This window comes from Musca autumnalis, unplaced genomic scaffold (genome assembly GCF_047663935.1).
Source record: "Musca autumnalis isolate F117 unplaced genomic scaffold, ASM4766393v1 scaffold_5, whole genome shotgun sequence".
NCBI classification, from domain to species: domain Eukaryota; kingdom Metazoa; phylum Arthropoda; class Insecta; order Diptera; family Muscidae; genus Musca; species Musca autumnalis.
In genome coordinates this window covers 191,582,207-191,599,010 of record NW_027412088.1, presented here as the reverse complement: position 1 = coordinate 191,599,010, position 16,804 = coordinate 191,582,207, and the positions used below count along the sequence as shown (strand labels likewise).

Below are 16,804 nucleotides of genomic sequence, written 5' to 3'. Positions count from 1 at the left end.
AATTATACCCCCCATATTATGGTGGAGGGTATAATTAAATTTAATCACAGTAAGTTATTAAAATGGCGCCCAACGTAATACTTCATTCAATATCATCTGATTTGATCAGTTTTTATTAAATCTTGTAAATACATACATACATATGTTCACAAATTCGTCTCATGTTTTTTATTAAAAAAAATCAAATTTCAATATAAAGTCTAATTAATATTTTTCAATTCTCGGTGAGATCAGAATAATATAAAATCTAAACGGTTTTGGAGATGTTGACGTGAAAGGGAAGCAAAATAAATTGTATATGACCTTGTCAATTTTTTGTCACAAGGCTCTATATTTCTGGCATGATCGATTTGGAAATCAATGCGAAAAAAATAATTTATATTTTCATATTTATTATTTGTATTGAGAACAAAAACGAAGAAAATAATATTTCGATAACTAAAAAAATGGATCTCTTTCCTTCATTTTAATATCGATATACAGAGACAGGATAACCAGTCAGGTTAAAACTCTTGTCAAGTATTAGGGTCAATATTAATATATCGGAGGAATAAGATATTCGTCAACAAAATATATCTGCAAAATCTACCCACATTAATATATTTTCCTGTCTCCAAACGTATTCTTTGCTTAGAAATGTCAATATTTATAGGATCTTTCTTTCATCTATACCGTAGACTCTATGCTTTTTGGGAAACAAATACCTACTGGTCTTTCATAAAGATAAAATACTTCTATTGACTTTTTAAATAAAAACTCAACAGCAGGTGCATACGCATTTTATTATTTGTATTGTTGTTATTTAATATTATTTAATTTAATATTCAATACCACACTTAATGGCTCTTGCCATGCTTATCATTGTAACAAAAAAATAAACACTCAATTTGTGTGCCCACTATCACTCGCTCCATATGTTTGTAGATAATTGATTTATAAGCGTTATCGTTCCAGCCAACGCAAGACCACAGCTTCGTAGGGCATTAAGTAAATGCGACCACTCAAATTTGCCTTATCGCTGAAAAGAAGAAATAACAAACCAATTATAAAGCAATAAAAACAAAAGCTTAGACACAATAAAAGCAAAAAAATTCGGTTTCATTGCACAACCTACCCAATGTTATGTGGTGAATGGGGGCTCACTAAAACATATGTATAGGTACGACTGCTTAGATTTTCCACCAGCTCCATTTGATTACCCATATTCACCAAAATCATATATTCCTCACGATTGGGTACGGCACGTATGATTTGCAAGACTTGTTGTGTTACAGCCCTATAGGAGAAACCACCTTCAGCTTTGAAATTACGAAAAGCTGCAGTGTATTTTAGCTGTTGCAAGCCCTTGAAAATATTCAACGAGCTACGGGCTACCATGCGTTCAGTTTGTACATTGTAGGTCTCATAATCAGTGGCAATGGGCAGCCATGTCGAGGGGCCACTAGTGAAGCCAGCATTTGGCACAGGTTCCCATTGCATGGGGGTTCGTTCTGGATCTCGATCATCACACGAAATGGCAGTACATTCTGTGGGAACATTAGCCATGGCAATTTCTTCGCCATAATAGGTCACCGAAGCTCCAGGCATGGTATTGACAATAATGTTCAGAAGATCTACCTTATGACGTCCCATACGATCGGCCACACGTCCATTGTCATGATTACCCACAACCCAATTGGCTGTTTGATGATTTTTCCACATTGTCTCCATCCAATAGTTGGCGGAATTTACAACGTCCTGGGCCGTTGAGAAGCCATTTAGGTACATCAAATTGAAGTTCATGGGTAAATGGGCTCCCGAGTGGGTACCATTGCCAAAGTAGAGACTGAGAGTTTCCACTGAAGAGTAGGCTTCGGCTAACAAGATTCTAAAAGGATAGAAACGTTCAAGTTTATAATTTAAATATTTGCAAAAATAAAATAGGTTTAGAATATTAATAGGGGGTTCTGAAAAGATCAGCATCTAGCAACTTGATCGGAAATGGTTTCACAGTCTTAAATTCGATTCCAGTCCCGCACTGTTTAGAGTCCAACTGGTAGTAGTTCTGTCTACAAAGACTGACTGGGGGTTACATTTTAGTACAGCGGGTGCCAGTTCACCCTGGCAGTTGGTGTTTGGATCCTTTGTGAGAGCGGTGGTTGTCATTAGACGCAAATCACGGGAAGGATTGCGGTTCGCACAATAAGACAAATAATTTACAATAAAATTATTTGTCTTATTGTGCGAACCGCAATCCTTCCCGTGATTTGCGTCTAATGACAACCACCGCTCTCACAAAGGATCCAAACACCAACTGCCAGGGTGAACTGGCACCCGCTGTACTAAAATGTAACCCCCAGTCAGTCTTTGTAGGCAGAACTACTACCAGTTGGACTCTAAACAGTGCGGGACTGGAATCGAATTTAGGTCCAAACCACAATCGCCGAGATGCCGAGATTCACAGGGGAGCCTATACTAGATCAACATATATAGGACCACCTGGCACCCGCACTATTAGAACGTACCCTCCAGTCGGGCTTCGTATACAGACCTACTACCACTTGGACTCAATAAAATGTGGGTTTAGTAGCCCACAGTAGTCCAGCGGCGAAACACGGAGCATAGGACAACCACAAATAACATGCTGTCCACGTGGACTGTACAAACGTACAGAAAAATCAAAAATTTACGAGAGTACTCTCCCGAGTAACCGGCATGACACTGACAAGGAAAACAATCCACAACTTAACCAACGGTCCACAACCGACAATTACATATGACTATGTGAGGGCGTTATTTCACTAAGTCTAGTCATTCTCCTTGCAAACACTCGACGCCCAAAACTTCGTGACTGTCTCCAAGTGTCCTACTGAAAGCACATCCCTCCTCAATATTGATGTATATTTGTTAAATATCTAATGCGCGGACAGTCCTCTTACATGCATTAAAACCAAGACTCATGTCGAAGTCGAAACCCTGGTAGTCCTATACGAGCATTGCATTACCAATAAGTTCGTTCGTCAACAATGGCAACTAATCGTCCATATAGTTCTCCACATATCAGCCGCACGCTCTCGAAAAAATATTCTACTACGCCTAACATCCACCTTAAATCAGATAGGAAGGTGTGCAAGCTGCAACCCACGCTTCAACTTACATACAGAATAGTCATAAATTTCGCTTTCAGATCAACGGCACGGGGCCAAGCCCCGTTCGACGCACAGACCAACACGCTAAAATGACGATCCGCTGATACTACAAGAGCTTTTTACAGCTCATAAACATTCACAAACCTCTGTTCATACTTCAGTCAGTCCACAAAACTCTTCTACCATCCCAGCTCTCGTTTTCAACTTATCCTTCAGCCAATTAAAATGTTGCAGTAACTTCACTCACTCTTTCGGATCGAAAGTGGAGGAAAATTTGGAGGCACGTTTCAGCAACATCAGTACAGTCTTGACTTGCCACCAATATTAAACTGAAAATCTTTCCAAATTCTCTTAGAATTTCTCCACAACAATTTTGCGAATTTTAGTCTGGAAACTCCTCCTGACCTTCTTATTAACATCACTTTCAGCCGATATGGCAAGAAGTTCATTCTCTCATACCTCATGCCATACTACCCAAGCTCTAAAGTAGAGGAATGCTGCCTTTCAACAATACCCCTGCGATCTTGTCATTCAACACAAACGACAAATTTTTCATGGAAAACTCAAATCCCCAAAAAGTCCAGAAATTGTATAAAATGCGAAAACATTCCTAAATTCACTCAGAATTTCCAAAACGAACATTTTACGAATTCTTAATGAATTTGTTAAGAAAACTCTGTATTCATTCCGAACTTTATTTCAGTTTTTTGAGGCTCTTTCAACAGCAGCTGTAAAGGTTTCCTGTGAGAATTCGACAAAAGAATCTAAAACTTGTTCACAATTCGCAAAGAACTCGGTGATATCTTCTTTGAAAAGCAAAGAAAGAAGGCTTGCCAGAAAATCATCAGGAACAATACGGTCACTCAAGACAACTATTACTATGTTCATAATCTTCTCAAATCTCAAAAAGTCTTTAATCTTCAACAATATTTGAAAATCTTCCTAAATCTTCCCTCAGACATTCCGAAACAAAAATTTCACGAATTCTTACCGAATTCGTTAAGAAAACTCTGATGTTTTTCCGAATTTTATGTAATAAAAATTTCAGATTGTGTAGGAGCATTCAAGACATTTTGTAAATGATTCCTGTTGGAAATACGACAGCAGAATTGGAAACTTGAGCAGAGTTTCGTTTCAGTTTCGAAACTCAGTAGCCATCGTTGGCTGAGTTTGTCTCCAGATCATCTTTGAAAGAGGAAGACTTCCAGGATTTTTAAGACAAAAATAATGAGATCGGCAGAAAACCAGTAGATCGCTCCACGGCCTACTCATATACTCACAAAGTTCAGAATGCTTGAAAAAAATCCGAAAATCTTCTCAATTTCCCTCATAATTTCTAAAACAAAAATCTTACGAATTCTTACCGAATTCGTTAAGAAAACTCTGATGTTCTTTTCCAATTTTATTGGACAAAAAATGCAGATTGTGTAAGCGGATTCACAGAGCTTTGGTAAATTTTTAATATCAGAACCCGATAGCAAAATCGAAAACTAGGCGTAACATGGACTGAGGTTTTCTTTAAGTAAAAATGTGCCAGATCTTCTAAGAAAGATGAAGACAAGCAGCATTTTTACGACGTTTACGACAAAGACGACTTGCTGGATTTTTTAGAAAAGACTGATAAGTCTACGTCTTCTTTAAAAGGCAAAGATCTTCATATTTTATAGCAATGAAAGCAGAAGACTTGCAGGAAACCACCATACTTTAGGTAAGATTAACACGTCCAGTAGGCCTATTCCTTAACTTTTATCGATTGAAAAGTTGTTGAAATTTCTTTTGTTTTTGTAGCAACTACAAAGTAAAGTAAAGTTGTTCAAAAGTTACAGAATAAGCCCCCCCCCCATTCGGGCCTATTCTGTAACTTTTTAAACAAATTTACTCATTGTTTATTTTACAACAACTTCTTTGAAAGCCGAAAGAAGACTTGCTGGAAAACTAGGATTTTTTTGAAAGACAAACAGCTCCAGTTTTCACAAATAATCTGGAGAAGCTTTGCAGAACTTTTATGAAAGAAAAAAGCTACAGAACTCCTACGCAAGAGGAAGACCTTCAGCTATTCTATGAAAGTAGAAAATCCCAAGATCTTCTTTCAAAGATAAATATTTTAATTTTTTAATAAGAGTAGACGACCTCATGGCTTTAGACCAGGGCTTCTTTGACAGACGATGGCCCAATTAATTTTGTGAAAGACGAAGACTTTGAGATCAACCAAGGTAGTAAAACAATCTGAAGGACATCTTTGAAAGATTGGAGAAGCTCCAGGTATTCTTTAAAGACGAAGGCCACTAGTTCTTTTTTGAATGATTTCTTCCAAAAAAGAAAAATACCTCCAAGCCTATACAAGAAGAAGACCTTAAGATCTTCTCTCAATTAAGAGAAGCCCCATGTCTTATAGCAAAAAAAGATGAAGAGCTGCAGAAAAACTCCAGAACTAGTTCGAAAGGAGAAGACATCCAGATCTTCTGTGAAAGTAAAAAATCTCAAGGCTATCTTCGAAAGATGAAAGATGTAAATTCTGGGATGTCTGCCAAAACATATACTCGTATGTATATACATATCATTGAAATACAATGACCTTCTTGTGTTTTTACCAAAAAAAAAAAAAAACGATGCAGGTCTTTGTTTAAAATCGAAGGCCTTTAGTAATGAATACCTTCAGGCTATCCAAGAAAAAACTTCTTCTATGCAAGAAAAAAACCTCCAGTATTCAATGAAAGATGATAAGTTCGAGAGTTTCTTGGAAAGATGAAAGACGAAAAAATGAGTTACAGAATTCCACTACTGATCTTCTCTGAAAGAAAAAATTATATGTATAACTGTTCTACGAGAGAATGACTCTATAAGGTGTTCTATGAAAGAAGGAATCCTCCAGGTCTTCCATGACAAGACCAATGAATTTCTAAAACTCCATTCGAGTCCATGAACTTATTTGCAACAATGAACATAGGTCTAGATTCACTTTTCTTATTAAACTACCGCAATCAAGTATTTGTTATTTATATATTCCGCCTTGAAGTATGCTCTTCAATGTGCCTTAATAAATGCCCTTGCTCGGTGAAAATATTTAAGTTGATATATAGATGGCCCTGTAGTATAAAGTGAACTTTTTGAAAAATTTTGTAAAAGAATGAAGAACACTTGCAGGACTTTTTATGAAAGTGTCTTCTATTCTCTTCAGGAGCAAAGAATTTTGTGAAAGGCGAAGAACTAAGGTTTTCTATGAAAGAAGAAGACTCTTATATTTTCTATGAACGAAGAAAAGCTCCACGTCCTATACCAAAAACAAAGTCCTACAAGTAATTTATGAAAGAATAGTAAATCCAGGTCTTCTATGGCCTCTAGACCTTCTAAGAATGAAGATGACCTCCAAGTTTCTTTGGAAGAAAAAGAATTCTATATCATCTGTGACAGAAAAATATATCCAGTTTTCCTACTTAAAACCAGACCTTTAGATCTTCTATGAAAGAGGAATAACCCAGTCTTCTATTGCAGAGGAAGACCTCTAATTGTTTTATGAAAAGGATGAATCCTTCAGGTATTCTCTGGAAGAAGATCAATTAATGAAAACGTTGAATTTTCACTCCATTCGAGTCCATCTATTTGCAACAATAAACATAGGTCTTGATTCACTTTTCATATTAACCTATATAAACTATATATTCCGCCTTAAAGTATGCTCTTCAATTGGTCTTTGTAAATGCCCTTGCTCGGTGAAAATATTTAAGTTGATATATAGATGGATCTGTAGTATAAGGTGAACTTTTTGAAAATTTTTGTAAACTTATGAAGAACACTTGCAGGACTTTATGAAAGGGTCTTCTATTCTCTTCAAGAACAAATAATTTTATGAAATGGGAAGAACTAAGGTTATCTATGCAAGAGGAAGACTCCTATATATTCTATGAAAGAAGAAAAGCTCCACGTCTTATACCAAAAACAAAGTCCTACAAGTAATTTATGAAAAGAAGTGTAAATCCAGGCCTTCTATGGCCTCTAGACCTACTATGAATGGAGATGACCTCCAAGTCTTCTTTGGAAGAAAAAGACTTCTATATCATCTGTGACAGAAAAAGATCTGCAGTTTTCCTACAAAAAACCAGACCTCCAGATCTTCTATGAAAGAGGAAATTCCCCAAACTTCTATTGCAGAAGAAGACCTTTAGGTGTTTTATGAAAAGGGTGAATCTTTCAGGTCTTCTCTGGAAGAAGATTAATGAATGAAAACTTTGACTTTTCTTCCTAACCACGATTATACGGTAATTATTCTTTATACATTTAGCCTAGAAGTATGCTTTATCTTTATGAATCTAGTCGCCCAATATTGAAATTAAGTATAGAAGGCTTTGTAGTATAAATACCAATTGTTAAAAATTTTTATGAATGAAATAATCCTTGCAGATCTTTTGTGAAAGGATGACATTCCAAATCTCTTCTATGTAAGACGAGTAAGAACGGCGTTAAGTTCGTCCGAACCGAACTTGTTATACCCTCCACCACGAAATGTATTGAAGTAAAATGGAAAAATTACTTTCAATTCAATTTTAGACGCAAAGAAAATTCAATACCTAATTTCAGCCATTTTGGAAGCCACAATATTCAAAATACCGAAAATCGGGAGGTACCTTTCCATGGGGGCTATACGAAGGCGTGGACCTATACCGAAAAATGTTGAGTATCCCCAACCAAGTCTAAATACCAAATTTCAGCCATTTCGGAGGAAAATTGAGGCCACAATCTTCAAAATACCGAAAATCGGGAGGTACCGTTCTATGGGGACTATATGAAGACGTGGACCTATATGACAAATTTAAAGAGGAAAGTTGAGAACCCCCCAAGTCTAAATACCAAATTTCAGCCATTTCGGAGGAAAATTGAGGCCACAATCTTCAAAATACCGAAAATCAGGAGGTACCGTTCTATGGGGACTATATGAAGGCGTGGACATATATGACAAATTTAAAGAGGAAAGTTGAGAACCCCCAACGATGTCTAAATACCAAAATTTCAGCCATTTCGGAGGAAAGTTGAGGACACCAAACATCAGCCATTTCAGTGCAATATTGAGGCCACAACGTTAAAAATACCGTTCTATGGGGCTATATTAAGGCATGGTCCGACACCGACAAAATTCTGGGGGGAAAGTTTTATACCCCCAACGTAGACTAAGTACCAAATTTCAGCCATATCGGTGTGATAATGAAGCTAAAACCTTCAAAATACCGAAAATCGGGAGGTACCGTTCTATGGGAGCTATATGCAGGCGTGGACCGATACGGACAAAATTCTGGGGGAAAGTTTTATACCATAAAAGAAGACTAAGTGCCAAATTTCAGTCATTTCGGTGTGATAATTAAGCTAATACCTTCAAAATACATAAAATCGGGTGGTACCGTTCTATGGGGGCTATATCAAAACGTGGACCGATATAGCCCATTTTCAATACCAACCATCCTGCACGTAATAAAAACTTCTATACCAAATATTGACTCTCTATCTTTAAAATTGCGAGCTGTATCTTGATTTCAACAGACAGACGGACGGATGGACAGACAGACATGGTTAAATCGACATAGAATTTTATGCTGATCAATAATATATATACTTTATAGGGTATCCGACGAATATTTCGATGTGTTACAAACAGAATAACAAATTTAATTATCCCTCCATATGGTGGAGGGTATAAAAATTACCTCTTGGCATTCTGATCTTCCTAGAAAGTGGAAAAGCTCTAGAACTTACATTAGGGAGAGTAAAGGACTTCCATATTTTTTTGAAATACAAAGGTTTCTAGTTTTTCTTTGAAAGACAAGTCTTCTATGACCTCTAGGTCTTCAAAGCCTCGAGGTTTTCTCTGGAAGGACTCTGCGTCACCTATGAAAGAAAAATATCTCCAGATTTTCTTAAAAAACTTTTTTCTATGATAGAAGAAATCCCCAGTCTTCCGTAACAGAAAAAAAAATCGCTATATGTAAAACTTATTCTATAGGTCTTCTATGAAAGAAAAGAAATGTTTTCTTCAACATCGCTTGATTTCTAGTTTCACTTTTGTACACCCCCGTAATACGGACCAGAACACATCCAGGTCTTCCATGAAAAAATAAGACTCACCGGTTTTCTGTAAAAAAAATAAGACTACCAGCTATTCCTAGAAAGTGAAAAACCTTCAGATCTTCTACTAAGGAAAGAAGAAGACTTGCAGGAATTTTAGGAAAGACTAACAACGAAGGTCTCCCATTAATGAAGCAGACATCTATGTCTTCTATGAAAGAAGAAATTTGATAGATAGCACTCCAGATAGATAGCATCCGTCTTCGAAGAAGAAATATTAATATTTACATAGTTCTCTACGTCATCTATGAAAGAAAACTAACTCCAGTATTTCTTAGAAAAATATTTTTCTATGAGAGTAGAAATCCCCAGTCTTCCGTTACAAAAGAAAACCTCCGCTCTGTGAAAAAATAACCTCAAGCTTTTCTATGAAAGAATAGAAATGAATTTTCAATACTTCGCTTGATTTCATCTCTTCCCAGCTATAAACCTAGGTCTAGTTTCATTTTTGTAAACCCCCCGTAATACGGTATTTTTATTTATATATATTCCGCCTTGAAGTATGCTCTTCAATCTATCTTTCTAAATCCACTCGCCCGATAATAATATTTAAGGTGAAGTATAGATGAAATATTACTATGTACATAGTTCTCTACGTCATCTATGAACGAAAACTACCTCCAGACTTTCTTAAAAAAATCTTTTTCTATGAGAGTAGAAATCCCCAGACTTCCGTTACAGAAGAAAAAATCCGCTCTGTAAAAAGATAACCTCCAGATGATAGATAATGAATTTTCAATACTTCGCTTGACTTCATCTCTTCCCAGCTATAAACCTAGGTCTAGTTTCATTTTTGTAAACCCCCCGTAATACGGTATTTTTTAGTAAAAAATATTCCGCTTTGAAGTATGCTCTTCAATCTATCTTTCTAAATCCACTCGCTTCATAATAATATTTAAGGTGAGGTATAGATGGCTTTGTAGTATAGAGTGTAATTTTCGCAAACTTCTGATATGAGTTTGCAAATGTAGATCTATTTCGCACCAATAATGGCCTTTAAGCAAACTTTAAGATCCTATCCATTTCTCCCGGGTATTTTCGTGAACATAAATCAAGCTCTGCTAATGATCTCCATTGCATATATACTTTTCTCCTGGCCGTTACAGAAGAAAAAATCCGCTCTGTAAAAAGATAACCTCCAGATGATAGATAATGAATTTTCAGTACTTCGCTTGATTTCATCTCTTCCCAGCTATAAACCTAGGTCTAGTTTCATTTTTGTAAACCCCCCGTAATACGGTATTTTTTAGTACAAAATATTCCGCTTTGAAGTATGCTCTTCAATCTATCTTTCTAAATCCACTCGCTTCATAATAATATTTAAGGTGAGGTATAGATGGCTTTGTAGTATAGAGTGTAATTTTCGCAAACTTCTGATATGAGTTTGCAAATGTAGATCTATTTCGCACCAATAATGGCCTTTAAGCAAACTTTAAGATCCTATCCATTTCTCCTGGGTATTTTCGTGAACATAAAGCAAGCTCTGCTAATGATCTCCATTGCATATATACTTTTCTCCTGGCCGTTGATAAGAAGTCAGTAACCTATTACTGATTACCTTCCTTTTCAAACCAGTCTATATGGCACTGCATTGACTAAATTTTAAATCTCTTTAAAAGAAGACCTTAATCCCAATTTCACCCCCTCAACTTACCTTGTGTCGCCACCATGTTGTGCCTGATAGCCGTCCAAAAATTCACGCCATTCATACAACAACTCCACAGTGGGATATTGATCCTTAGTATAAATATGATCATGATAATCATAGCTGTTTGGATCAGAAGACCAGCCCGAAATAGGTTCGTCAGGATAAGAACCATCTTCGTTACGTTTCTCGAAAATATGGGGCACAGCATCAATGCGGAAACCATCAACACCACGATCCAGCCAATATTCCAAAACACCCAGCATGTGTTCGCGTACCAAAGGATTTGAGAAATTCAAATCGGGTTGTTTATCTTGGAACTGGTGGAGATAGAATTGTTGGCGTTGATCATTCCAGGTCCATTGGGAGCCGCCAAAAACAGAAACCTAATAAATAAAATGTTAATTAACTTAAAAGGAAGAGTAAGAACTTTTCTTGACTTACCCAATTACTTGGTGGCAATCTCTTGCTACTATCCTCTGGATCCACCTTACCATCATGCCATACATAGAAATCCTCAAAACCCTCTTCACGCCTGATGGACTTTTGGAACCACTCACATTCATCACTTGAATGATTTGGCACAAAATCCAAAATAATTTTCACACCCAACTGCTTGGCCTTTGCAATCATGGCATCAAAATCTTCCAAGGTACCAAATATGGGATCAATGCGTGTAAAATTTGATATATCATAACCAAAATCAGACATGGGAGATTCAAAGACGGGAGACAACCATGTAGCAGTAATGCCAATTTCTCGCAAATATTCCAAACGCGAAGTAATACCCTTTAAATCACCCACACCATCGCCGTCACTGTCTTGAAAGGAGCGAGGATAAATTTGATAGAGCGATGCATTTTCCCACCAATCAACTTTGATGAGAGCTTCTACTGCAACCGTTGCTAGCAGCAAGAAGGCTAGCGTAAATCCCACCACTCTGGTCTTCATTATGATGCCAACTGAAAATGTTTTTTCATTGAATCAATCAATCACCAGCGATTTTCCCTTGTTCATAACACACAGAAATTCTTTATCGGATTTTATTTGAATTTGATTACTACTTTAATTGGCGATAATAAGTGTTGTCAGGTATCACAGAACAGAACTATGTTTATGGGTAAGAGGAACACAATCTTTATTGATGTGTCCCATAAATGTGACTGTTAATGTATTTTTTGTTCCGATATTATTTTTGTTAAGATAAATACATGGTTTCGTTTTTTGGAATGTGATATACACTGACAAAAATATGGAGAAATATCTTTAAAGTTTGAACTCTCAGATCAGATATATCACAATTATCTTAACATCGGGTGCATATGGTGCGTCTACCTTCACCCTCACACAGAAGTGCGAGTACTAATTTGCTCATACGCATTTGGATGTGATCTCTACTTGGTTGGTTGGGTAAGTCATCCTGTTGTTGAAATGGAAGGTAATCTATAATAGGTTACTGACTTCTTATCAACGGCCAGGAGAAAAGTATATATTCAATGACGATCATTAGCAGAGCTTGCTTTATGTTCACTAGAATACACAGGAGAAATGGATAGGATCTAAAAGTTTGCTTAAAGGCCATTATTGGTGCGAAATAGATCTACATTTTTGCAAACTCATATCAGAAGTTTGCGAAAATTACACTTTATACTACAAAGCCATCTATACTTCACCTTAAATATTATTATCAGGCGAGTGGATTTAGAAAGATAGATTGAAGAGCATATTTCAAGGCGGAATATATAAATAAAAAAATACTGTATTACGGGGGGTTTATAGCTGGGAAGAGATGAAATCAAGCAAAGTATTGAAAATTCATTTCTATTTTTTCAAAGAAAATCTGGAGGATATTTTTTCATAGAGCGGAGGTTTTCTTTTCTAACGGGGGTTGGGGATTTCTACGCTCATAGAAAAGAAAGCCTGGAGGTAGTTTTTTTTTCATAGATGACGTCGAGCACTATGTACATAGTAATATTTCTTCCATGGAGGTGGATACTATCTATCTGTGCTCTACTTCTAGTACCTACCCCACAAAAGTTCACGAATTTCTTCTTTCATAGAAGACATATAAGTCCGCTTTTTTAATAGGAGACATTCGTTGTTAGTCTTTCCTAAAATTCCTACTAGTCTTCTTTTTTCCATAGTAGAAGATCCGAAGATTTTCCACTTTCTAGGAATAATACTACCTATTTTTTACAGAAAACCTGTAAGCCTTATTTTTTCATGGAAGTCCTGGATGTGTTCTGATCCGTATTACGTGGGTGTAAAAAAGTGAAACTAGACCTACGTTTATTGCTGGGAAGAGATGAAATCAAGCGAAGTATTGAACAAAGCATTTGTTTTCTTTCATAGAAGACCTATAGGATCAGTTTTTTATAGAGCGAATTATTTTCTGTTACGGAAGGCTGGGGATTTCTTCTCTCATAGAAAAAAATTAAGAAAACCTGGAGGTATTTTTCTTTCATCGATGACGCAGAGAACTTGTCCTACTAGAGAAAACCTCGAGGCTTTGAAGACCTAGAGGTCATAGAAGACTTGTCTTTCAAAGAAAATCTAGAGACCTTTGCATATCAAAAAAGACATAGAAGTACTTTACACTCCCTAATGTAAGTTCTAGAGCTTTTCCACTTTTTAGGAAGATCAGAATGCCAAGAGGAAATTTTCTTACATAGAAGAGTTTTGGAATATTATACTTTCATAAAAGATTTGCAAGGATTATTTCTTTCATAAAATGTCTCAACAATTTCTCTTTAATTTAATTAATCGAGCTTTATGACCTAAGGAGATTACATTGAAAAATTGATATCTAGCGAAGTCCTACACACACATCAACCGCTATGCGATGATCGTTTCATTAGCTGGTTAGGCTAACATTCTCAGGTATATTAGATGTTGTTGTTGGTAGACAATGTTTGCCATGTGGAGCCCCTTTTTATACATCCAAGATTGCAAATTTGCATTTGTGATTTTCAAATTGTAGCTTTTTATTTCCAAAGACGACTCACTTGTCCCCCTTCTATTTCAGAAATCAATATTTCAATATTACATTCGTATTACAGGCAATGGCTTTTTCCATCGTAGACTGTATATGTCTTTCACATCGAAAGATTTTAATTGGATTGTGGCGCAGAACGCTAAGACGTCAGCATCATTGTCTCTTTATACAACAAAGCCATCTATACTTAATTTCAATATTGGGCGACTAGGTTAATAAAGATATACTGAAAAGCATACTTCTAGGCGGAATAAATAAAGAATAATTACCGAACTACCGTGGTTTAGGAAGTAAAGTCAAAGTTTTCATTCATTGATCTTCTTCCAGAGAAGACCTGAAGGATTCCTCCTTTTCATGGAACACCTAGAAGCCTGCCTCTGCAATAGAAGACTGTGGAATTTCTTCTTTTATAGAAGATCTGACCCAGGGACTGGATTCTTGTTCTATGAAAATTTGAAATGAAAAATATTTCCTTTATAATTTTTTTTCATTTTTTTCATTTGACAGAATTGAGCCCCTGGTCTTATACGAAAAAAAGAAGATTTGCGGGAAAATCTTTAGGATATTTTGAAGGAAGAAGACCTTCATTTCTTTTGTGAACGAAACAACATCCACGTCTTCTGAGAAATAAAGGAGAAAACATGCAGAGCTTTCGTGAAAGACGAACTGCTACAGGTCTTCTATGAAATCGGATGTCATCCAGATCTTCTATAAAAGTACAAAATCTCAAAATCTAGTTTAAGGACAAACACCTTCCAGTCTTATATGAGAAAGATCGTGGTCCTTTACGAAGGAAAGAAAAAGACTTGAGGGAAAACTCCAGGATTTTTTTTAAAGAAAAAGATATCCAAATTTTTTTTGAAAGTAAAACGTCACAAGGTCATCTTTGAAAGACAAAGATCTATACTTAAGAAGGTCATCTAGAACAAAAAGAAAAGTTCGAGGCCTTCATTGAAAGACGAACCCCTTCAAATCTTCTATGAAAAAAATCGAACAGGTTTTTCTATTAAACTTCAAGGATTATTCAAATCTTGGAGAAGATATCCAAGTCTTCTATTAAAGAACACGTCCAGCAAGTTTTTTATGAAAGGAAGGAAACATCTTATATGGTAGGAAACGTCCATGTTTTCTATGGAAGATCTTCTTTGAAAGAAGAAATCATTCAACTCATCTACGACCAAGGACGCTGTAAAATGTTCTATGAATCCATCCATCAGGTCTCCTATGAATAATGAGCAATGAATATCCAAAACTCTACTCGATCCAAATATTTGCAGCAATGAGCCTCGGTCAAGTTTTACTTTTTTCCTAAACCCCGTATTTATTTATATATTCCGCCTTGAAGTATGCTCTTCAATTTGCCTTTGTAAATGTCTTCGCCAAATAAAAAGAATTTAAATTGAAGTATAGACGGCATTGTTGTATAAAGTGAAATTTTTTAAGAAATATATTAATGAAAATTGGAGGACTTTGAATGGAAGGTAAAATCACCCAGTTCTTCTATGAAAGAAGGCGATCCAGTAGTGGAATTATATAACTCATTTTTCGAGACGCAAAATTATTAACGAAAATTATCAATATATGTTGACACACTGTTGCTATCGGTAGGATTTAGCAACAGCTTTATTTTGGTTGTTAACTTATCGAAACATTTCGTTAACTACCAAAATTATAAGCATTACAATTTTACCGATATTTGTCGGTAACTCGAAAAATGAATTACAGAATTCCACTACAGACGACCATATCTGCTATGAAACTTCTTCGTCTTCTATGAGAAAAATGTTCTTCAATGAGCCAGGTCTCCCATGAAAGAAGACTATTTACAGGTTTTCTGTAAAACAAAAGAAAATCACCAGATCTTCCCAGAAACTAGAAAGTCTTCAGATCTTCTATTAAGCGATGAAAAGACTTGCAGGAATTTTAAGAAAACCGAACAAGGAAGAATTCTTACAAAGAAGCAGACTTCTAGATTTTCTATGTGTTTATGAATGAAGGCATCATTCAGGTCTTCAATGAATGAAGAGCAATGAATTTCCAAAATTACGCTGGATCCATAATATTTGCAGCAATGAACCATGGTCAAATTTCTCTTTTGTCCCTAATTTATATATTCCGCCTTGAAGTATGCTCTTCAATTTTGTAAATCAACTCTCTTAATAAAAATATTTAAACTGAATTGTAGATGGCCCGAAGTATATCGGGCAATTTAAAAAAAAAATTATACGAACGGAAGTAGAGGACTTTTAATAAGAAGAAAAGTCATCCAGTTCTTCTATGAAAGAAGATCTCCAGATCTGCTATAAAAGCAAAATACCACTTGGTCTTCTATGATAAATACATACAACCAGGCCTTCCATGAAAACGAAAGACTTACAGGCCTTCTGCACAAAAAGAAAGCCACTAGCTATTCCTAGAAAACCTTCAGATCTTTTACTAAGAAAAGAAATAGACTTGCAGACATTTTCGGAAAGGCGAACAGCGAAGGACTCACATTAAAGAAGCAGACTTCTACATCTTCTTCTAAAAAACAAGAGGTCCAACAGATCTTCCCAGAAACTAGAAAGCCTTCAGATCTTCTATTAAGGGAGGAAAAGACTTGCAGGAATTTTAAGAAAACCGAACAAGGAAGAATTCCTACAAAGAAGCAGACTTGTATGTTTTCCATGTGTTTATGAATGAAGGCATCATTCAAGTCTCCTATGAATGAAGATCAATGAATTTCTAAAATTCAACTGGATCCATATATTTGCAGCAATTAACCTAAGCCAAGTTTCTCTCGTTCCTAATTGATATATTCCGCCTTGAAGTATGCTCTTCAATTTTGTAAATTAACTCGCTCAAGAAAAATATTTAAACTGAAGTGTAGATGGCTACGAAGTATATCGGGCAATTTAAAAAAAGATGATATTAACGGAAGAGAGG

At 36.0% G+C, this 16,804-nt stretch overlaps 1 protein-coding gene across 1 annotated transcript; it reads right to left on the bottom strand.

The window, feature by feature from the left end:
* Positions 1-737: 737 nt before the first annotated feature.
* Mal-A2 (Maltase A2) lies at positions 738-12,248 on the bottom strand. The gene is made up of 4 exons (XM_073955284.1): positions 11,329-12,248; positions 10,894-11,270; positions 1,115-1,867; positions 738-1,018 (listed from the first exon to the last, which is right to left on the bottom strand). The coding sequence occupies exons 1-4, from the start codon at positions 11,833-11,835 to the stop codon at positions 943-945; spliced, it is 1,713 nt and encodes a 570-aa protein (XP_073811385.1). The 5' UTR covers positions 11,836-12,248; the 3' UTR covers positions 738-942.
* Positions 12,249-16,804: the final 4,556 nt, after the last annotated feature.

Bases quoted from the DNA above. Each gene is read 5' to 3' on its own strand.
- Mal-A2 (XM_073955284.1), bottom strand. From the start codon at position 11,835: ATGAAGACCAGAGTGGTGGGATTTACGCTAGCCTTCTTGCTGCTAGCA. The intron at 1,868-10,893 runs GTAAGTTGAGGG...CTATCCTTTTAG, and splicing joins CAACATGGTGGCGACACAAG to AATCTTGTTAGCCGAAGCCT. The intron at 1,019-1,114 runs GTAGGTTGTGCA...TCTTCTTTTCAG, and splicing joins CATTCACCACATAACATTGG to CGATAAGGCAAATTTGAGTG.